Source organism: Diadema antillarum, unplaced genomic scaffold (genome assembly GCF_040938485.1).
Source record: "Diadema antillarum isolate AM-2024a unplaced genomic scaffold, OU_Dant_1.0 seq00000546_RagTag, whole genome shotgun sequence".
NCBI lineage: Eukaryota > Metazoa > Echinodermata > Echinoidea > Diadematoida > Diadematidae > Diadema > Diadema antillarum.
This window is the reverse complement of record NW_027271492.1, coordinates 1,474,049-1,497,486: the sequence shown is the minus strand read 5'-3', so window position 1 is coordinate 1,497,486 and position 23,438 is coordinate 1,474,049. Positions and strand designations below refer to the sequence as shown.

Below are 23,438 nucleotides of genomic sequence, written 5' to 3'. Positions count from 1 at the left end.
CTCATCCAGCGGTTTCAACACAAAACTTTAAAAATTCATGACTTTTGCATCGATTGTCCGATATCCTCAAACTTTCACTGATTATTTTCTACTAATGTTGCTGCTTTCATTCAGTCCACATTTCTCTTTGGATTTTGTTTCCTTTAACGTTTGTCTTTAAGTACGCCAGCGGCGTTACGGCGGGACTAACATCTCTTCAAGATGTCAGGACTAACGTGTGGCTTCTTTTTAACATTTTTATACCTGCACATATTGTGTATATATGAATGCTTGTTATTTTCCAATTTTTATCTGAAGAATGATATAAAACGAATGAATGAATGAATGAATGAATGAATGAATGAATGAATGAATGAATGAATGAATGAAAAATGAATTCAATTCTTCCAGTATCATAGATTATTATACAGACTGATGTCCACTTATAAAAGCGAGTCCCTATTTGAAACTTGAAGCCTTCAGTTTGTACACCCGCGCCATCGCCAGTTTCTGCCCATTCCATTCTACGCTCGGATGGACAGTGTCCTACACTACTTTTTGCTTTGAGCAGGTTGTGCAGTTTACCATCAACATTGTTATACTGTGCAAACGTCTTACGTTTGGTGTACAGATAGATATTACCATTCGACAAACAATCTTGGTGCGTGTAAAACAAAAATAAATACACAGAGAGCGGAAAGGAAAAATAGCTCCGTCATGATGGCCTATGCACCGACCTATTTGTCCAGGGTCGCCTTGCTTGCATATGAATGGTTCGCTTGAGCACGTTGAAACCCTAGAAGGGGTAGAGTCAGCGTATTATGGTAGGCATCGCGTCTCGTCTTCTCAGGTAGACCCTCCTATATGGTAAAGGTTTGGCTCGCTGGCGGAACACTGTTGTACCAGTCACTGCGCTGTACGGGCCTCCTGCTGTTCGTCCAATCTGGTAAGTGACAGTGGTTCTTTCGTTTTTGAGAAAACTCGCTGTCTTGCAATATGCTTTATGATTGCTTTTGCGTACCCTTCTTTCTGTGTTTGAGACATGAAAAGTGATTATAATCTTTGTAGAGAATTCATAGGGGTAAAGGTAAAAAAAAAAGAAGCTTTTAAATGAAATGTTTCACCACGCCCAAAGCTGCATCCGTGGGACGTTGAATCAGTATAGGGTAATTATGCGTAGGTTGCTAGGAGATAGAAATGGGCGTGTGAATTACATCAGAGCTACACCGCGTATATTTAGATGGTGCATATTAGCTCAATGAGCAAATGAAATTAAAGTGGCTGATTTAATTACATTTTTGTTTTCTTATCAATCTCCCCTTCCCTCCCTTTCCCTCCCTTTTCCCCCTTTCCTCTTTCTCTTCTTTTTTTTCAGACCATAAATCTCCTCCTATCTTCTAGAAAAGACGAGAAACGTGAGAAAGATGCCGTCCTACAGATTGGTTTATTTCGACGCGCGAGGTCGAGTGGAGATCGCCCGGCTCCTCTTCGCCCTAAAAGGCGTCGAGTTCGACGATGTGCGCTATGAATTCACCGCCTTTGCTGAATCCGAAGACAAGAAGAGTGAGTGTCCTTCCAACGACGTTATTGGCGGATTGAGATAGAGTGAGGGAGGGGGGGGGGGGGTGATAGAACAACACAAAGAAATAGTGCCGTATCCCCCCCCCCCCCCAAAAAAAAAAAAAAAAAAATGATTTGTTATTGTGCAGTCTAACCCGGAAACCAAGCCAAGTCCTAACCCTCATCCTTTCTCTGTACCTGTAGGACACCGGAGTCAGTGTAACCCCAGGACACTATGTGGTCCGCGTACCGTGAGATTATTTGTGAACAGATTCTGAATACTAAAAGGATCACACACACACACACACACACACACACACACACACACACACACACGCACATACAGACGTATGACGTAATACTATGATTTATTATTAGTTATATCATTTCAAGTCCTACCAATTTGTTTTTGTTTTTAATTATAAAAAGGGATGGAGATAGAGCTTGCATGTGAAACTCTGTAGCCCAAGATTAATCCATAACTAATTGCAAATTTTCATGACTTATTGCTCTGATACTAATTAATTTTCTATAAAGGCTTCCATCAAGCTAATGATTTTGACCGCACATTATATGGCTTTCCTTTACTGTCGATCTTCAGCTCGCTGATCGTTTTATTAGAATAAAGATCAGTTGGACACGAAAGTGTGAAGCTTTAAGACTTTGAAAGCGCAAAAACGATTAATGCCATCATATTCTGCTATAAATTATACTGCTGTTGTGGCCAGAGGAGACAGGAGAACAGACTGTCAATCCGAGTTATATACGTGGTATCGAGTCCCTAGGCTGCCGTGGCTGTGCCCCTATAGGCAAGGCACGTCATCCTCATTGCTTCTTGTGAATGATGTTCGTTATTCCGAAGGTTCGCTAATCCGAAAATGAAATAAATTTCGTTATTCCAAAGGATCTTCATTCCGAAAAATACAATTCCCTATATCTACATGTTCGTAAATGAGAAAAGGGATAAATAGGGTTCATTAACCAAGCATTTTTTGCTTCATTCAGAAGGTTCGTTATTTCGAAAGTTTGTCCGGAAATGAAAAACAGCTTCGTTATTCCGTTCATCCGAAAATGAAAGGAAGGTGCGTACAAGCGAACCTTTGGAATTAGACGAACCTTATTTCGTTTTTGGATTAACGAACCTTCAAATAAACGAACTGTATAATTCTATTAAACCACCTCGCGCTTCATCTGTGCAAGGGGACTTCGACCACTAGGTGCCGTGTTTGCTTGTTAGTATTGTATTCAATGCCTCCTAAGCAGCCATTAAAAGATATCATAAAAAGTACAAATACCAACCGTCCATACTTAGACGCTGGATAAACACTGCGTCCAGGTATTCATATTCGTCAACAGTGCAGAATTTCCGTCGTATCGTCACACGATAGGCCTATTTTTCCCTTCGTATCGGGAGAAGCAGTTCTTCCAACAACAACAACAACAAAAAAAGAATTTTTCAACTTCAAAAAATACACCATGAAATAAAATTTCGATCAAGATTAATCTGTAAAAGTGTCAAAGAATCGCCGGTTTGCCTATGTAGTTCTGATCTTAAAACTTACCTAACTCTTCAGTGGCGTATCTAGGGAAAACGGCGCCCGGGGCAAGCGCGAAAGTTGCGCACCTAATTTCTGAAAAAGTGTTCAACCCCAACCCCATCCCGGTAGGGACTTTGAAAAAGTCCACATGATATGCTTTTTCAAGCACCTAAAAGGGGTCTTTTGAGGGTGACTTAAATGAAATAAATGTTGCTAAATTTTGGCGAGCGAGCGCAGTGAGCGAGCCGAAAATTTTTGTATTTCAGCTTACAAAAACATGGAATTCTTTTCATTTTTTGCTTATCAAATCTTACAATTCTAATCTAGATATAGTGACGGCCTTATAGATAACGATCTATACCAACAAACTAAGGACTTGACAAAATACTCTAAATTAGCATGCGCGAGTGAGCCGAAATTTGTATATTTCTGCTTCATCATCACGTTTTATTCTCATCTTTTTTTTTGGGGGGGGGGATAAATTTTGGCGAGCGAGCTCAGCGAGCGAGCCGAAAATGTTTGTATTTCATCTTACAAAACATGGAATTCTTGTCATTTTTTGCTTATTAAATCTTACTATTCTAATCTAGATTATAGTGACGGCCTTATAGATAACGATTTATACCAACAAACTAAGGACTTGACAAAATACTCTAAATTAATATGCGCAAGTGAGCCGAATTTTGTATATTTCCGCGTCATCATCACGTTTTGTTCTTATCTTCTTCTTTTTTGGATAAACTTTGGCGAGCGAGCCGAAAATTTTTGTATTTCAGCTTACAAAACATGGAATTCTTGTCATTTCTTGCTTATTAAATCTTACAATTCTAATCAAGATATATTGACGGCCTTATAACGATTTATACCAATAAACTAAGGACTTGAAAAAATACTCTAAATTAGTATGCGCGAGTGAGCCGAAATTTGTATTTTTCTGCGTCATCATCACGTTTTGTTCTTATTCTTTTTTGATAAATTTTGGCGAGCGAGCGTAGCGAGCGAGCCGAAAATTTTTGTATTTCAGCTTATAAAACATGGAATTCTTGTCATTTTTTTTGCTTATTAAATCTTACGATTCTAATCAAGATATAGTGACGACCTTATAGATAACGATTCATACCAACAAACTGAGGACTTGAAAAATACTCTTAATTAGTATGCGCGAGTGAGCCGAAATTTGTATATTTCTGCGTCATCGTCACGTTTTGTTCTTATCTCTCTTTTTTTTGGATAAATTTTGGCGAGCGAGCGCAGCGAGCGAGCCGAAAATGTTTGTATTTCAGCTTATAAAACATGGAATTCTTGTCTTTTTTTTTTTTGCTTATTAAATCTTACGATTCTAATCAAGATATAGTGACGGCCTTATTTTTGTATTTCAGCTTACAAAACATGGAATTCGGAATTCTTGTGTGAACACAATAAACATTGCTATCTGTCTGCGTCATCATCATGTTTTGTTTTATCTTGTTTGATTTTGTTTTCTGCCCCCCCCCCCCCCCCCCCCTTCTCCCTTCCCCCCGTCCGGGCGAGGTTTTTTTTTTTTTCTTCTTCTTCTTTTTCTTTTTTCTTTCTTGTCTTCTTCTTCTTCTTTTTTTTTTCGTTTTTTCGTTTTTTGCGCTCCCAAGGAGTGGCGCCCGGAGCACGTGCCCCCCTTGCCCCCCCCCCTAGATACGCCACTGTAACTCTTACCATCAGTACTTACCAGGTATTCTTGTAAGTGTAAGTTCTCTCACAAAGTAAACTCTCCCAACTGAAAAGGGATCCAAACGGAAACCATAAAAATCCTCCTTATGCAGTATAGTCTGGGTGCCAAAGGCTGAACCTTGTTTTACCGTCCACCCAATGTTTTTTGATGGTTTTACCCTATTTCGGGGGTGCTGAATCCGAATCTGCATGATGCAACTCTTGCATCCTTGAGGATTTTGAGATATTCAAGATGGCCGCCAAAATGGCCGCCAAAACCGGAAATTCCCATGTATTTCCTTCTAAATGGTGAGAAATTGAAAACAATTGATGGTTCCAAGCTATTTCCAGGATGCTGAATCCGAATCTGGCTGATGCGACTGTATAACTTCCATGTTCTGGACCCCATGGAAGACCAGCGATGCCATGTTGGCATCGCTGAATATGGGCCATCCAGCCGTTGTTGTTTTTATACGGAAAATAAGATTAATCAATCAATCAAATTATGGCCTGCTGGTATTTGGTGTTGAAATTTGTCTTGTATTCTTATGAGTCTCGCCGCGTACTCTTATGAAACTTGTGTCATATTCTGATTACGTCACTACAAATGGTTGCATCCATGACCACTATAGTAGATATCAATATAAGGGTAATTTCAAAAGCACTCTGCGTGATTATGATATTCATAAGTACTGGACTATCAACTATTACCTTACATGTTGTCGTTTGTTTGTTTGTTTGTTTTTTACTGCGCGTTACCTGTGATTTTTCCATCCCCTCGTGTGTATATATGATAATTTTATATCGTCGCTTGGGCGACAAGACCCTGTATCTGAAATTTTAGTGAAAATGACTTTTTTGAATAAACAGTCAGATAATCAGTTAATGATGTCCTGTCCAAACCTTAGCTGTCTACCCCAAAAATGAAGCTACCATGGCATGTCAAAGGAAAGGTTCTCTTTGTTACAGTGCTTTGGCTGCCATGTTTGTTTGCTTTTTGTCTTTGTTTTTGTTTTTCTCTCCTGAACATGTGACATTTTGTAGATACGAGGTTTGTCGCCCCATATTGTATATATATATATATATATACTTGTCTTCAACAATGTCATCTAGACCACCAATATAAACCAATTAACCAATGTGAGTGTTCATGAATGAAACGATTAAAACTGTTCATGGATTAAAACAGGTAATGTTGGGAATCTCAGTAAACTTCTCTACATCACTACCACAATATGATCGAGATGGGTATGTCTTGTCCACTGATTGTTAGTGTCCAAAACATATCCATGATATGTAGATGAAACAGTGTAATCTTTCAAATATTCAACCTCATCTGTAGTCTTGCAGGATTCATTCCTGGCACAGCTGTATCTTACAAACTCCAAGATATCCGGTAAAGCTGGTTTCACTGTACAGCAAGTTCAAACTGGGATGTACAATATGCGTTCGTTTATCAGCAGAGTATGGTTGGGTTTAGATTTTGCCATTGACGAAAACCTGAAATAGGGTAAAACTATCAATTGTTATCAATTTATCACCATTCTGGCGAGCATTTTGGCGGCTATCTTGAATATCTCCAAACTCTCAATGATGCAACGGTGGTATCGTCCAGATTCGCATTCAGCACAGTGATCGAAATAGGGTAGAATCATCAATAAAATTGTTCTCAATTGCGAAACATTAAAATTGAAATACGTGGAAAGTGGTTTAGGCGGCCATTTTGAAATCGGAATGGGATAGAACCATCAATTGTTCTCAATTTTGAACTATTGACAAAGAAATACGTGAGAATTTCCGGTTTTGGCGGCCATTTTGGTGGCCATCTTGAATATCTCAAAATCCTCAAGGATGCAGGAGATGCATCATCCAGATTCGGATTCAGCACCCTCCAAACAGGGCAAAACCATCAAATGTTTTCAATTTCTTACCATTTAGAAGGAAATACATCGGAATTTCTGGTTTTAATTGGCGGTCATTCGGCGGCCACTTTGGCGGCCATCTTGAATATCTCGAAACCCTCAAGGATGCAAGAGTTGCATCATCCAGATTCGGATTCAACACCATCAAAATAGGGTAAAACCATCAATTGTTTTCAATTTCTCACCATTTAAAAGGATATACATGGGAATTTCCTGTTTTGGCGGCCATTTTGGCGGCCATCTTGAATATCTCAAAATCCTCAAGGATGCAAGAGTTGCATCATCCAGATTTGGATTCAGCACCCTCGAAATAGGGTAAAACCATCAAAACGTTCTTAATTTTTCACCATTGACAATAAAATTCGTGAGAATTTCCGGTTTTGGCGGCCATTTTGACGGCCATCTTGAATATCTCAAAATCCTCAAGGATGCAGGAGATGCATCATCCTGATTCGGATTCAGCACCCTCCAAACAGGGTAAAACCATCAATTGTTTTCAATTTCTCACCATTTAAAAGGAAATACATGGGAATTTCCGGTTTTGGCGGCCATTTTGGCGACCATCTTGAATATCTCAAAATCCTCAAGGATGCAAGACTTGAATCATCCAGATTCGGATTCAGCACCCTCGAAATAGGGTAAAAGCGTCAATTGTTTTCAATTTCTCAACATTTAGAAGGGAATATAGGAATTTCCGGTTTGGGCGGCCATTTTGGCGGCCATCTTGAATGTCTCAAAACCCTCAAGGATGCAAGAGTTGCATCATCCATATTCGGATTCAGCACCGTCGAAATAGGGCAAAACCATCAAAAAACATTGAGTGGACGGTAAAACAAGGTTAGGCCCAAAAAGTGGCTTTGGCACTCAGACTAGTACATTTTGTAATGCTCCCCATGCACTGAGTGATTGTACACTACGTATTCTTTCTTTGTGTGGCCCTTAAAAGGGCCTACCCACACTGGAAACTGCCTACAAACGTATGTATTTGTCGGCGGTCTATCACAAAATGCTATAGTCGGTCCTGCTGAACTAACATGCTGGATTACTTAATTGTGCTAGTCCAGCATGTGACAGACTAGTTTTCAGTGGCCTGGGAACCTTCAGAGATTTCATGAGTGTCAGTTGTTCTTGGTCTTGCATGCCAGGAACTGTGTGGTCTTGAAATGAGCCTGCCACGTATCGCTAAACCGACGAATGTAGGTCTTTTTGCCAACAAGTGTTTCCAATTTATTGGTAATTGGTTTATGAATCATTGTTATGAGCCATTGGTTTCATTTCGAAAACCAAGTTATGATTTATAAGGCCTATACAACCATCATCATCTTGTCTTGATACATCAGAATGAATGCTTAATTACTGGTATGTCAGATGTTCCTAGGTGGGACAAGCTCCTGCAAACTATCCGTCTTGGGATACTTTTTTTAACGGAAATGTGAGTGAACGTGATGTCAGACAACATCGTCAAAATTGATTGATAGGCCTACATACAATGGTCAGTTTTTGTTTTTCAATCCATTATGCCGACAGAAGCCCCGCTAGGCCAGGTACCCATCCTGGAAGTGGAGGGACAGCCAATCATGCTGCAGAGCCGGGCTATTCAGCGCTACCTCGCCCGGGAATTCGGTGAGATACACCCCTGAGGTGCTTTAGTTTCTTTGTGGGTTTCCTTGTTTGATGTGATGTTTGTCTGTATGTAACCTGCACAAATCTGTTCCTATTGATTCATCGTAAATAGGTAAGTGGAATCGTGACCCACAAAGTGAAGGCAATGTCCAATGTTAACGCTTGTTCTTAATATGCATAGAGTATCTATACGTACCTACGTGTTCGTGTGTGTGTGTGTGTGTGTGTGTGTGTGTGTTTGCGTGTGTTTACAAAAGTGAGTTGAATAAATATTTACTCACTTCTTTTCTTAATTTATTAATTCTTTCATTCATTTATTCCTTCGATCGCTTGTTGCTTGGCCGTCAACCGTCCGTGCGGCTGATCTGCGCGTTGCAAGAGCGGTCGTTGGGCAAAGGACAAGACGTCTATCAAACTCCTAGTTCCCACCAACTATGGCGGATCTCTTCATATCATATAGAAACTGTTTACTGTTAGCATCTTTTATTACCGAATGAAATAAAAATTCACAATATCCGAACTTCCCTTATTCTTATGTAATTTTTATTGTTATCGTTATTATTATTATTATTATTGTTATTGTTATTATAATTATTATCATTAGTATTATCATTATTATCATTATTGCTGATAGGCTTGTAAGATTTTACACTTTCTTTTTAGAGTAACTGTTATAAGGGATGGTATAGTATTGGTTGAGGTGAGGATTCAGCTTTTAGTTTTCTTGCGAGACTCGAAACCACCATGACCACTTTATGAAATATTAAAGAGCATACAATTCTAACAGGAATTCAAAGTTCATTTGATGAAAGTCGGTTTTGAAATGACTGAGATATCCAAAAACAAAGTTAAACAAAGCGATCCAAATAATGGGTCCCGTATTTTATTAGGATCGCTTTGTTTTAGGTTTATATCTCAGCCATTTCAAAACCAATTTTTATCAAATAAACTCTGAATTCCTCTGATGATTCTTTGCCTTTCATAATTCAAAAGAGATTTCTCCTTATCTCCAAAATCACCGTAAAAACAAAAACAAAACAAACAACAACAACAACAACAACAACAACACCAACAAAAAAAAAAACCCCGTTGGAAACCTGAGGCCCCATCTCAACCGAATGCCATCCCTTTAAGTGGTCCGGAATTCTCTTTCGTAACGGGGCTACTTCATTATTGATTGCATTACACAGATTTCTATGGCAGCAACAACCAGCAGTCAACCTTCATTGACATCGTGGCCGAGACCTGCGACGAGTTTCACGAGGGGACGTATAGATTCCTCTTCTACGAGACGGACGAGACGAAGAAGGTATCATGGAGCTGTAAAGATGGGGTCATCCCACTAGACCGACACTTACGAGTCATACAGCCCACGAGCTCGACATTGAAGACAGGTCCACGAGTCATACAGCTCACGAGTCATACAGCACATGAGTTCGACACTATACTGCTATAGGTGAAAACAGCCCACGAGTTCGACAGATACAACACGGGGCTTATTGTGTCGGTCTCGTGAGTCTTGTTAGCTTATATAGTGTTGAACTAATGGGCTGTATGACTCGTGAGCTGTATAACTCATGGGCTGCATGACTTGTGAGCTGTATGACTCGTGGGCTGTATGTTTCGTGGGTGTCGGTCTCGTGACGTTCACCCGTAGAGATGACACTATGATATACATCACGATATTCATAATATTCACGTATCAATCATTTTGCTCCGCGGCGCATATAAATGCGAAGAAGTAGTGATATATATCTGGATTCTCTTTGCTTAAAATTTCACTTCTCAATTTTCATTCTTTTCTCCCTACAATGTTTAACCAAGGAGGTACTAGGCGAGCCTAGTACCTCCTTGGTTTAACATAAAGTAAGTTTTAATGCTCATTTGTGCTTTGACTTTGTCCCTGTTGATTACATATCATATTTCGGTACCTTTCCGAACTGTTTATCATGGGGAGTGACAGTCTTTTTTTTTAAATCGTGAATCTTAAAAAGAAAGGAATCACCTCTCCGTTGATTACTCTTGTATTCAGGTATCACGACTTTGCCAAAGAAATCTTGCACTCCTAGACTGCAGCTCAAAGAAAGGTCCTTTACCACAGGTTTCTGACGTGTAATGAGACACGTTTGGACTTTATGTAAACTTAATATAGCTTGGACTCAATGAAACTTGAAATGAAAAAAGTTTTAATGAGGAAAATTGAACTTTATGAAGATGAGTATTCGATGGTACTCCACTCTCAAGCTTCAATGGTGTTGTTTCTTGAAAGCAAAAGTTTTGATACATTTTCGATGAAAAGTAAGTATTCCTCCAAGCTGTTACTAGAAGACTGGCCAGGCAAGTGTTATCCATGCTTCCTTGAAATTTGTGTGAAATTCTGTTTATATTTTCTTGATTTGATAAGACTATTGTATCATATGGGCGTCGCTACGTTTTTCAAAAGTGAGAGGGTCGACTTTACGGGAAAAGGAATGTAGACTAGTTTTCAGGTTGGAGGGGGTACATTTTGCTGCCACTAGTCTATCAAAATCTGCTGACAAGAAAAACAAAATAATGAATCGTAATATTGTTGGCTGCCAATTCATCCCAAAAATCTACTTACAATAAATAAATAAATAAATAAATACATAAGAAAATAAAAAAGATAAGTCTTCATAGTTTTGGCTGCCACTTCTCTACCACCATCGCGTGAGAAGCAAAACACAAACCAATAAAAACAAAACAAAACAAAACAAAAACAAAATCAAAAGTAAGTCTACATATTTTTTTATTTTTTCTGCAAATGAGGGGCAAAAAGTCAGACCATATATATATATATATATATATATATATATATAAGAGTTTGTTCGCAAAAACCGATAAGTCCAAATTTGCCAAATGGAGATATTTGCGATTAAAGTTCAAGAAAAATAGAGAGAATAATAAGAAAATTTTTGCTTCTTTTGACCATAACTTCAAAAATGTACTTTTATATGTAGTGACCAATATATCATTTAAAAGGTATTATTTTGTACTTTATGACAGAGACCATAATTCAAAATCTTCAAAAATGGACTTATCGGTTTTTGCGAACAAACTCTTTATATCTATCTATCTATATATATATATATATATATATATATATATATATATATAACCTTCTCAAAAAAGTGGGGGCGCGAGCCCACTTCCCCCCCCCCCCTCCCTGTATGTATTAACATGGCAAATTATCTTGACGTCTCCGTCTAGAAAGGATGACGCTGGAAATTCATATATAGACAGTCGTAACTTCTTAACAGCATGTCTTATTTTCATCAAACTTTCACCGAGTGGTTCTGTACTCTTTCTAATTTTACTTTTTAAGCTAGAGGCACTTCTCTATAGCAAGCAAACAAAATAAAAACACACACAAACACAATAACAAAGACAAAACAAAACAAGAACAAATAACAACAAACCAGCAACCTTGACCTTACGCTGAAAGTTGAGAAGAACACGTAAACCTTGGAAGTGTTTATACCTTGAAATAATGTTGAGCTTCTCGCTTTTTCCACTCCACCACCCCTAGGCCGAGTTGAAGAAGAAATTCGTCGAAGAGACCACGCCTCGGATCCTTTCATTCCTGGAGAAGATGCTGGGTTCTACCGACTACTTCGTCGGAGACAAGGTAAAAATTACTCATCGTCAGCTCCCCCCAAAAAGAGATACCAACGATATCAAACTCCCAAGATTCGTTAATCCGAAAAAAAGAAGATTTGTCATTCCAAATGTTCTCTGATTAGACATGTTCGAGACTGAAATAAGCTTCGCTTATGTGAGAAATGAAGAAAAAAAAAAACGAACTTTCAAAAATACATACGAGCCTTACTTTATTTTCAGATTAACGAATCTTGAGAATAACGAATCTTATGTCATTTTCGGTAATACGGAACTTCGCAATAACGAACCTTCCAAATAACGAACTGTAAACGGCATTATTGGCATCATATACATTTAGGACGTTTAACACATTTAACGACACCAGCCGTGCTTCAGCCATACCTGCCCCTCTTTATACCCTACCTTATATTTTTACACTGGTCTGTTTTGATGTGAATTATTTTGAAAAAGAACGTCTCGAGGTAGATTTTTACCGTATTCTTTGTTCAATGACCATTAGCTTGCTTGAGAATATTGAACTGTTGGATTGTATTCCAGGGGTAACAGTATCTACTCTTGGTGTTAGTATTTGCATTGTAATTGTCACTTCCACTGAAAACCATACCATAATGACGATGAATATATAGAATGTGTTGTCGCACATTGAATTTTATGTTCAGCAATCGATCGGGTATATACATATATATATATATATATATATATATATATATATATATATATATATATATATGTAACCCGATCGATTGCGGTACATAAAATTTGATATACGAGATATATATATACAGATATATATATATATATATATATATATATATATATATGACATAATATGCTTGTCAACCGGCTCAGTCCATGTTCCCTCGGCCGTTCCACGGTAAAAGGATCTTGAGAAATGTTTCTTCGGAGAAAGACGGGTTTAAAGTTTGGTGTATTTGTATGTCTGCCTCTTGTGTTTGTAAAGAGAATGGCTTGTGAGTGTTATGTATTATGAAATTATGAAAAATTTCGATATTTCTTTGACCTCACATCTGTAGCCATCACTTGCTGATGTCAACGTCCTCAACCTCGTTGACGTCGGGAAGGACCATCTCGGCGAAGAAGTCTTCGCCAAACATCCAAAACTCTTGGAGCTGAGTAAGCGCGTCTCAGCAATTCCAAGCGTCAAGGCCTATCTGGACAAACGACCCAAATGTCAGTACTGAGCTTCTCCTTCACGCACCTGATGGGTTGCCATGGCAGCAGACTTCTACAAATGTCCACAAAGATTTTTAGAAATCAACGGTCACATATCCCCTGTAAGGATGAATAGAATGCTCAGCAATAGTTGAACACAATACTAATCTTTCTATTTGCTTCTAGAGAGTTCAAAAAAATATCTACACAAAGGGGAGGATATTATTATATCAAAATGAAGACTGATTCAAGATATTGTAATACATTAATGAAGCCTATATGTGCAGAACGTTATAGATTTGTATCCTCTGTGGTTGATACTATTCTAGATGATAGGGCAGCAGAGGCACAGGCAAGATCAGCGTTGCATCATATATGTTGGTTATCGCTCATAGGGTAGGTCATAAAAAGCTAACGAAGTCTAACCAAGAGATACATGCACTATGTTATGTATGAAGGGTAGACTATACAGTCATGAAATCACAGTTCCATCATGGAGTGTCGGAGGTCATCCCAAAAGGAGCAATATTAAGACTGTGAAATATATAAGTCTATTGTCTTGTTCTACTCCTGTATAACGGTCAGTCCGAATTGTTTATTATTTCCCACCCAATCAAGACAGCACATGGAATTTATCAAAACTTCAAATATTCATAATTTTTAAAGCGATTTTCTAATATACTAATGCGTTTACCGGCTGATTCCCAGCATTTTGTTCATTTCATCGGCTGGAGTTACACTTATCTTGAGGAAATTTTTACTATAAGTTCATACGTTATAAGTTAATATAAGTTCTTCATCTTCCTTTTTTCCCATCTCCTTGAGCGCATGCAATATGTCTTGTATGCTGTTGAATGCGTATGTTCTGATGATAATAATCTGCTGCAACTCTATTCAATAAAAAAAAAAAGAAATGTGAAATATTGTGAGCCTGTTCATTTTGAGTCAACTCACAGTCTCCTCTTTTATCCCTCCTTCCAAGTAATGACCTGATCTTGATAGAGCCTACTGAAAGACCAAATGAAAGCGAAATGTCAAACCGACTTTAAGTTGACTTTCTCAGAGCAATACCAAGCATGCATGCGGAGTGGTAATATTTTCCTTAAAATCAAACGTCAAAATGGGTCATTAGTCATATCTTCCTAATTTCTTATCCGATTTTTGTTATTTTTGTATCGTTCTGTAGGATTTTTCTTTCTTTCATTCGAAGCTTATTTATTTTTGGGGGTGGATTTCCTCTTTAACTCTACATCACCGAATAGCATGGTAAAGAGATAGCATCAACACCAACCATGTAATATTGAAATTTCTCACATTATTACAGTACCGCGCATATATCTTTTTGGTGGCAACACCTGGAAGGCCTATATACTCTGTAACTTTGATGGGATTCATTGTGATGTAGTAAATTTACGTGATAAAATCCAGGTTAGACCTCTAACAGCACTCCAGTGGCTTTTGACAGAGAATCTCTCAATTCTTTCATAAAAACAAACAAACAAACAAAAACACCGCAAAAATAGGACAACGTAATGTGGATGCAAATTTAGATCTTTTATTTACAAAGAGTGGAGCCAATTAACATCAGAAAAATATCAAAGATCAATCGCATTTATACAACAACGAAACAATCCGAAAAGTCAAATATTGTATTGACACTGTCCAAGTAGGTCCCTATATATGACAGAAGCTCTAGTGTCCACACTTGGCATGCAGCACTATAGACAATATACACAATTAGATGAAATCCTACCGAATAAATAACGACCTGTATTAGTGTTAGCTCTACAATGACGCAATTATTACAAAGATTCATATCAAACAACATATGTACTTGAATTCATCATCTATTGCTTTACTATATGGACGTTTAGGTGATTCGGCAGTATATTGAAAAACACATGTATACGTAAATTCCACAAACTGAAGCTACAAATCCAAACACAAATTGAAAAGTTTTATCTTTGTACAACACTAAATTATACGCGATTACTGTGCATATTTCGAAACATGAATCAGCAAACAGCAAAGTGGGGAAAACACCCCATTCTCTCGACATTGAACAAGGACGAGAGAATACATCATACAACATACGAATAACGAGAATAGAGAGATATTTCAGGAGACAGTCAACACGATTTAAAGTATTTTACAATGGGGAATACAATGCCTCACGCGTTACGTCATCAGTTGAAGCGGTTAATAGCACTCGGAGATAGAATGATACACGGCTTTTAGCGGCCAAGTCGTCAGGCGTTAGTCCACAAACACGGTATATCTAGCACACCCCAATAGCCTTTCCACAAAATGATGAGACAAAAGTATGCTTTATACCACCCTGCCCGTATGATATTACAAAATGCGTACAACATTCTTCTTCAGCACACCACCACTTTACGTCACTTAATTATGCGAAGTGTTTACAAACAGGTTACTACGGACAAAAGCTATAAGAGGACATGTCAAGTGATTTCGTTCCTTGGAGAAAAGGATCACTCTTGGGAAGAAAATGCTGTAAAAGAAAGGTGATCTTCACAGAATTTACTAAAAGCAAGGAACTTCTATTTGAAGCTCCTTCCTCGAAGGCAGTGCCTATGTAGAGGGCAAGAAAAGGAACAGAAAAAAAGATAATTGCCAAACTGGCTTCCACAGTGTATATTTACATATATACACACATGACTGATGACACAAGACATTTGCATTTTGCGAAGAAAATTACAATATATTATGAAAGAATACTAACAGGTAGTTTCTTTGTACAGTGTTTGAGTCTGAAGATCGCGATCGGGAACTGCAAGATTTAAAATTGGCGTAAAGTAGACGTCTTCAATTCATGACCACAGGAGAATTAACATTTAAACTCATATTCGTTTAATGTTTGCGTTTGAATGTAATTCCCAGAAAGATATTCATGTTGCACTTTAAAATAAAAAAATACATGCAAGAACAAAGAAAAAATATACCAACAACGATGACGTCATCAAAAGTTGGTGTAAACGAAATCGTAAACTTGCCGAAAGGTAATGCCCCTTTTTTCGTGTGCTAAATTCTGCACGAGGTCTATTAATGATATGAAACATAATAATGTGATATAATATTCTCACTTTATAACGAAAAATGAACATCTTAAGGTCAGTCTCCACGTTACATCACGTCCAAAAAATGACAATCCGATGCACAGATGAGCTGAAGGATATTAACACAAGACAGAGCACATTATTCCACTGCACTATGCTATAAAGACTTTATTATTAGAAGATGATAGTTACACTCCCTTTGGCACTAGACTTTGGACAAGACACCTGTTAATATTTTCAAAGTTTTCTCACAAAAGCCACGATAATTCTGCAGCTAGCATGCATTATGAACATTAAAATACTTTGATTTCCTATAAACCAAAATCTATGCGGTACAACCAGATGATTACAAATAAGTTATGGAAAGATCATTTCTTCATATATTTTCTTCAAGACTAATAAATGCTGGGTGGAAAGAATGCATAAGTATGTTTTGTACTATGAATGAAAGATGTAAATAAACCATTACATTAGGTGGAGAATAAAATGTCCTTTCACAATGAACAATAAACTGAATTAATCAAGACATACTGTGCACTTTCGTACCACTAAATAAGCTGTACAGAGACTCATTCAATATCATGTAGAACATCCATGCTTACTTCATCAAATTCAAGCAATTTGTAGAAAATTGTAAAAGGGCTCTAAAGATACTGACCATTGGTTCCAAACTGACGACATATATGTTGAATGAAGTCTTTCAATCATCTCACATCAATTATACAATGTTCTAGTCTAATGTACAATGTTCTCATTCTATTCTCACAAAAAAATTCACATCATATTCAAGAATGTTTCACTCTATTTGTACAAAGTTCTTGTTCTATTCTTACAAAAAATTTACTTCATTTCTATGTTCTCACTTCAATGCCACAAATTTGTCACTCAATTTTTTAAACTATTCTCACTTCACTCGGTAATATTCTCAATCATATTTTACAATTTTCTCATTTCAATCCAACATATTCTAACTCAATTTTTAGCACAATATAGCAGACCTCAACTCGTTACAATGTTCTCACTGCAAATTTCATAAATTCTTCCAATTCATTTTCAAACATTGTTTTCATTCCATTTTAACAAAGACCTCACTTTGTGTCAGCGCTGTGTACTACATTACATTATCCATTCATTTTGTTCATTTCATTCTACAATGGTTGTGCCCATAAAATAGTTCATAGAAATCATTCCCTCAAAACAAGGATCCCTACCTCCTCATATCCATTTCATTTCTCAAGAAGTTTTCGGCAGACAGAGTATATATAATGATTTAACTTGGGTGAAATATCACAGAAAAAATTTGTGGCCATTAACCCTACCTTACCTGGGCTATTTAGCGAGCTTGAATTCCGGGGGGGAGGGGGGGCATTATGGCCCCCCCTTCAGATCTCGGCCGTTGATCGCGCGATCGCCGCAAAATTTTGCATGAATACATAAAGCCGGATGTAGTCTACAAGACTGTTAAGTTAAATTTTCCAAAAATGTGCATTTTCTATGTTAAATTAATTATTATGCAAATATATGCAAAAAACCGAATTTTCGTCTGTAATTGGCTTATAAAAGCTTATGGAATGCTGATTTTTGGTGTAAATATTACTAGTGACATTCCAAACATTTGTGCGTAAAAAAAGAATTCAGTATCAAAATTAATTTCTGATGTTTTTTATTGTTTTTTTCAATTTTTTTATGTACTTCTTCGTTTTTTCGAACTTTTGTTTTTGTTGTTTTTTTCAGGCAGAATTTGTCATACACATTTTTTGAAGCATAATTATACTAAAATAAATTGTGATTTAAGCCATTAAAATTAAAAAATATGAATCTTTATGTGAATTAATTGAAAAAAACACAATTTGTATTGACTTTGTGCACAAAATCACGTTTTTGAGCAATTTTGGGGTTGACGAAAATTTTTTGAAGGGGCGTGGCTTCGGAACAGTATGCCCGGGCGCGACAAATTTGGGTCTCGAAAGTTGCGCGAGACTTGAAAAGTAAAAAAGTCAGCGAGCGGCGCGGTCAAAAAATTTTGCGCGCCGGAATGGTCGCGGAATTCGTCGAGGGGGGGGGGGGGGGGGGGGGGCAGGTAAGTTAGGGTTAAAGGTCAGTTTACCTTTGGGAGCAGTGATTTCAGACAATGTTCAAGATATCACATTTGATGCATATGTCTAAGTCTGTTGTATCACAAAACATGCTACCCATTATATAAAATTTTTGCAATAAGGCCTAAAATATACGGAGATATCAGTGTTTTTCTCAATAAACTGTAACTGTAGACGGTTTAGTCTGAAAAACATTTTTATGTATAACTATTGTTCACATTTTGTGTATTTAGCGACACTTAACATTGACTATACGGATTCAAATTTTTACAGTGGTTGTTTCTATACCAAACCCACATTTTAGAGTTATTTTGAAGCACTAATGCTGGATTTTTGTTTTCACCTGCAAATGGTAAATTATGCCTTTAATATTTCACGAAGTTGAAACAGTTTATATATTTGTGAACGGGTGGCTTTACTTCAAAGTTGGAATGTTAGACTGATAAATGGTAACATTTCTCACTCCTTATCCCCATGAACTCTGCTATTCTCTACCACTCTTACATACACTGTGCAGTTCTATAAACGTTACATGTCAGCATCAATGGGCTTTGTAACTACCTGTGTATACAGCACACAACTCCACAATTGCGCAAAGAGACACTATTTAGTTAGAGTTATATTGATTACCTCCTTTGGTGTTTCACACCAGCCGATGACCATTTAAAACAAAAAAATGACTCGAACATATTTGATGAATGCTCAGAAATGTTCAAGAGTTTGTGCATTAAGATATAATTTACACATTTTTTAGGCCATGTTTTACAACAAATATTCCACGGAATGATAATAATAAATTCCTTTAACTTCTACAGGTTGACAGCATCTGGCTTGAAACGTAATGCTGCATCATTTTATTTGGCCTTGCTGTCTACATGTAATGCTTGATAACAAAGTCGTAATCACTGCCGCTGCAAATAATGCAATTCCGGCTATAATCACGTCGTATCCTGCGGAGATTTAGCAGCAATATTTTACCAGGCGATACTCATTTCGTTGTTTTGAAAGCAATCCTGACTAGAGACATCTCCCAAACATGATCAACTGAGATACTGCAAGCTACAGAGCAGAGTGACTTCAAAGACAATATTGAAATGGAGAAACAGAGACACAAAAAAATAATCTGTAACTAAGTTATAATGATGCTATCCCCCTTTTTATCCCCCTGTGACTGTATCTCGTCGTCATGGTAACCTGACCTCCATGCATCCCTCCACTAGTTGCAGAGGAGCGTGGGCGGCACCCAACCAAACATCATGAGTGGAGGTAGACTTATATAGTTTTGTGGGTGGGTATACCGCTGTCATGACAACCACAACGGCATGTAGCCACAGCAAGAGATAGCATTTAATATTTTTTTCTTTCTTTTTCTGACATGTCTTTTTTTTTTTCTTCAATTTGAACATTCCATTGATAGCAAACTAATAAAGCTCTTTTATAATACTCTCATGCCAGATTATGAACAAGTGTAAGAGACATAGGTGCAGGAGAAGGAAAATTTTTCATTCCTCAATTTTCATATTTCAGATGCTCTTGACATTCAATTAGTGAATGTTGCAGCAAGTTTAGTACAACTAGTGGATGCAATAAATAAATTGCTTTGTGCATCCTCTCTTATGAATAGTGCCTTTGTTTGAAAAGATAACAGGAAAAAACAGCAACATTGCTTTAATAAATCATGAACCATGTAATGTGCTATTTTGCTCATGCATGTATCATCACTGCTCGAGAAGCAAAAAGGTACTAATGCTACAGACTTTTGAAGAGTACTACAACATATTCTCGTCTGGCACTCATCAGAAAAATAGTTCTTCTGACATATTTGTGCTTTTTAACCCATTGAGGGCAAGCTGATTGTGCTATAACATGCATTTCCTACAGACACCTGCCCAAGTGTACTCCGAACTAGTCTTTAACGGGTTAATACTCTCATTACCATAGACACCTATATGCTGCATAAAATATAAATTGTGTTTTTCAGAACTCATCCTGAGGGGTTTTAAAGCTTATTGCTACTAACAGCATGCCTTGGTTTATGTGCACACAAAACAGAGTCTATTACTAGCATGTGCATTGACTCACTACGTCATCCAATCAGCCATATTATGGTGCAGTATACAGAAATTACAAACCATGGTCATATTCAAGGGAATGTAAAATACCGCCTATCAAGAGATTAACCAATTTAACATGTCACCACAAAGACTTTATAGATCAACATTTTAAACATTCTGTTGTTGATGGTTGTCATGTTACTGGACAAAATGAAAACAGTCTTTACTCCATGCTAAGACTAAACTAAATCTGCATTTTTGTTGTTCAGAAGGTAGAAGGGGTGCTGGATGCAAGATCTCAGAAAAACAATACAATCCACAGGGGCTGTGGCAGAGAAGTGTTTAACAGGATTCGATGTGGATTTAAAACCATGAATATGGAACAAGTGTATACATTGCACCCTGTGTATGTTACGTGTAAGCACACAGTGACCTTTCTCATTTAAGTTCTACCCTCATCAGTGCAAATAAGGCTCTAATCAAATGAGCAAGTCTTTTATCATATCACTATATACTGTAGTATAGCATTCTATGATCATCCTTTCCAAGGAGTTTCACAAAAAAAAAAGACATGTTCTGAGCTCACCATTTCATGCTGATGTAGTTACAGATTTCATCCCATTCAATTCAGTACCATGGGAATCCAAGATGTTGTTTTCTACTCTTTGATGTTGAGAAGACAACATGTAGCTGATTTTAAATATATCATCATGCATACATCTTTCCAAGGCATACATGCAAAAGAGAGAGACTGTGTGTACAAGCGTGCAAGCGTTGACTATTTATAGTGTAAGCTGTTATGCACTCTTTAGTGCATAATATGGCCATGCTTGTTTGCAGAAGAACACAATCTTTTCTTCTTCTTTCTTTTTCCAGGCTGATTGCAAGTCTCTACACTATGTACAGAAAACCATGAATGTGATGTGATATAAGTCCTGTGTGTATAACAACTGACAAATCTTCATGTACTATATCCACAGCTGTACATATAGGTCAACTCCTGAAGCATAGTCAAAGTCATAGTAGAAAGTTTTAATGCAACAGCCGAGCCATACTTTCAACTATACCATGTTTGCTTTGTGCACATTTACGTTATGTGATGTAGAACTGTGTATAAGCTCTAACAGTGCTCTAGCTAGTAGGAGGTATCTCATGCAGTGCTACAATGGAAAATAACATTTTTTTATGAATCGGCACATTCAAAGCCCCTGAGAGAAACTGACTCTGACAAAAATATAGATGACGTTATCAAACATAGATGATGCTCTCACTGTCATGGTAATAGTGGGAATGATAATACTCCTCTTTACTGAAGTATGATTATGATGTCATTATATTCACATCATCCCCATGTTCACCAAGTCCAGTATAACAGAGTTGTGCACTCAAGCTCGTCATACATTCAGACCCCTGTTCAGCTAAACTGTGGCCTTGGGATTGTCTCTGTTTGTGTATATATATGTGTGAATGATTCAAAGCCCCTTCATGACGTGTTTACACATGAGCTTCAAGGCAGCTTGAGCAGCTCTTCCCTCGCAGAACCTGGTTCCCCCCCCCCCCCCCCACGCTTAGGTTGGCCTCATGTTTGCTTTCCAAACTCTTCCATTGGGGTGTCAAGGTTATTAATTCATTTATTTATTATGATTATTTTTCCACCATGCGTGTAATTTTTCAGTCTTGATAAAGAAGTTGCTATTACATAAGAAACTTAAGGCTATGACCGAGGTTGAAAGAAGGAGAAAAAACAGAACACAGCCTAAACGCCAGTTGAGCCTCAAACCAACCCCAAACTTTACATGTTTCTTTTTTCCTCTCAGGTTAGTTCTTGATGGTGGGATTATCTTTGATGTTGATAATGAGATCTTTCACTTTAATACGCAAATGACATGAACAACCAACTCTTCTGGAAAAAACATGCACCACATTACTATAAAGCAAATCTGGACAAGACATAAAAGCATACATTGTATGCAGTGACATGCACACTCACACCCATACACACACATACATGCACTCACACACAAATACACTCCCTTTAGCAGCCGCTATGAACAGGTTTGACTGTATACATATAAACCTACCAGAAATTTATCAAAGTTGCAATATTACAGTAGGGCAAGATTTGGAATAATCACTCTCCCTTTCTTCTTCTTTTTCTTCTTCTTCTCTCTCTCTCTCTCTCCCTTCTCTCTCGGCTATTGCTGTACAGATCAGTATTAAATATCAGCCGGTAAAGTACTCCACCATTATTCGGTGGACAAATCGCGTATCAAAGTGCACATATTGCCTTAAATAGGGTACAATCTTTGAGAGAAACTGACTGATATACAAACATTTTGCTATAAATTTTGCATATTTGTTTGAATACTATAAAGTTCTTTACAAACTGCTAGCCAAAATGAGGTCATATTGATAGTATTGATAGATTGAAGGCTTCAGAATACACTATTTGTTACTCAATCTAGAAAAGTTCCATCCATTTGATAACAATTAAGTTTAAAACGACAAACAATTAGGAAGGTGCCACTGCGCTGTCTTGCAAATTCCATTACAAAATATAACAGTATTGATCTTTCATGACAGTGAACCTACATATAGGATGGAATCATCATAACATTATTTGAAACTTTTTGTTTTAAATGGTATTAAAGATGAAAGAATAATACAAAAATATCAAATAGAATAATTGTTGCAAAAATATTCAAATTTGTGTTACCAGCACTGATCTTTGCTGGAATGAAGGCTCAGTAGATAATCTAACTTTAATGCTAAATATCACTATTATTGTTCAATCAACAGTGACACATTTTCTCTGAAGTCCATCTGCTTTGTTTGTAGCCTATATGGATTGCTAAACTTTTAAGTGTTTTATTCAGTGATGTCCATTTAAATTGAAATGCTGAGTGAACCATGCTATTAAAATGAGTTTAAGTCTTAGTGCCAAGATGACATCATGGCAATTTATGACCTCAACCAAGCAAATTTGAGAGCATTCTCAATTCATTTACTTGAGTGTATTTTACTCTCAATCATTAATCTGTGCTAAAAGAGAAAAAAGGGTTTGTATGAACCAGGATACTAGTAGGTTACAAAT

The 23,438-nt window shown here is 37.3% G+C and overlaps 1 protein-coding gene across 1 annotated transcript; it reads left to right on the top strand.

Annotated features, from left to right (window-relative positions):
* Positions 1 to 789: 789 nt before the first annotated feature.
* Positions 790 to 14,052, top strand: LOC139734743 (S-crystallin SL11-like). Its single transcript, XM_071645539.1, has 6 exons — positions 790 to 925; positions 1,355 to 1,542; positions 8,210 to 8,305; positions 9,496 to 9,614; positions 11,853 to 11,951; positions 12,979 to 14,052. Exons 2-6 carry the CDS (start codon positions 1,404 to 1,406, stop codon positions 13,144 to 13,146), a joined length of 621 nt encoding a protein of 206 aa, XP_071501640.1. The 5' UTR covers positions 790 to 925; positions 1,355 to 1,403; the 3' UTR covers positions 13,147 to 14,052.
* Positions 14,053 to 23,438: the final 9,386 nt, after the last annotated feature.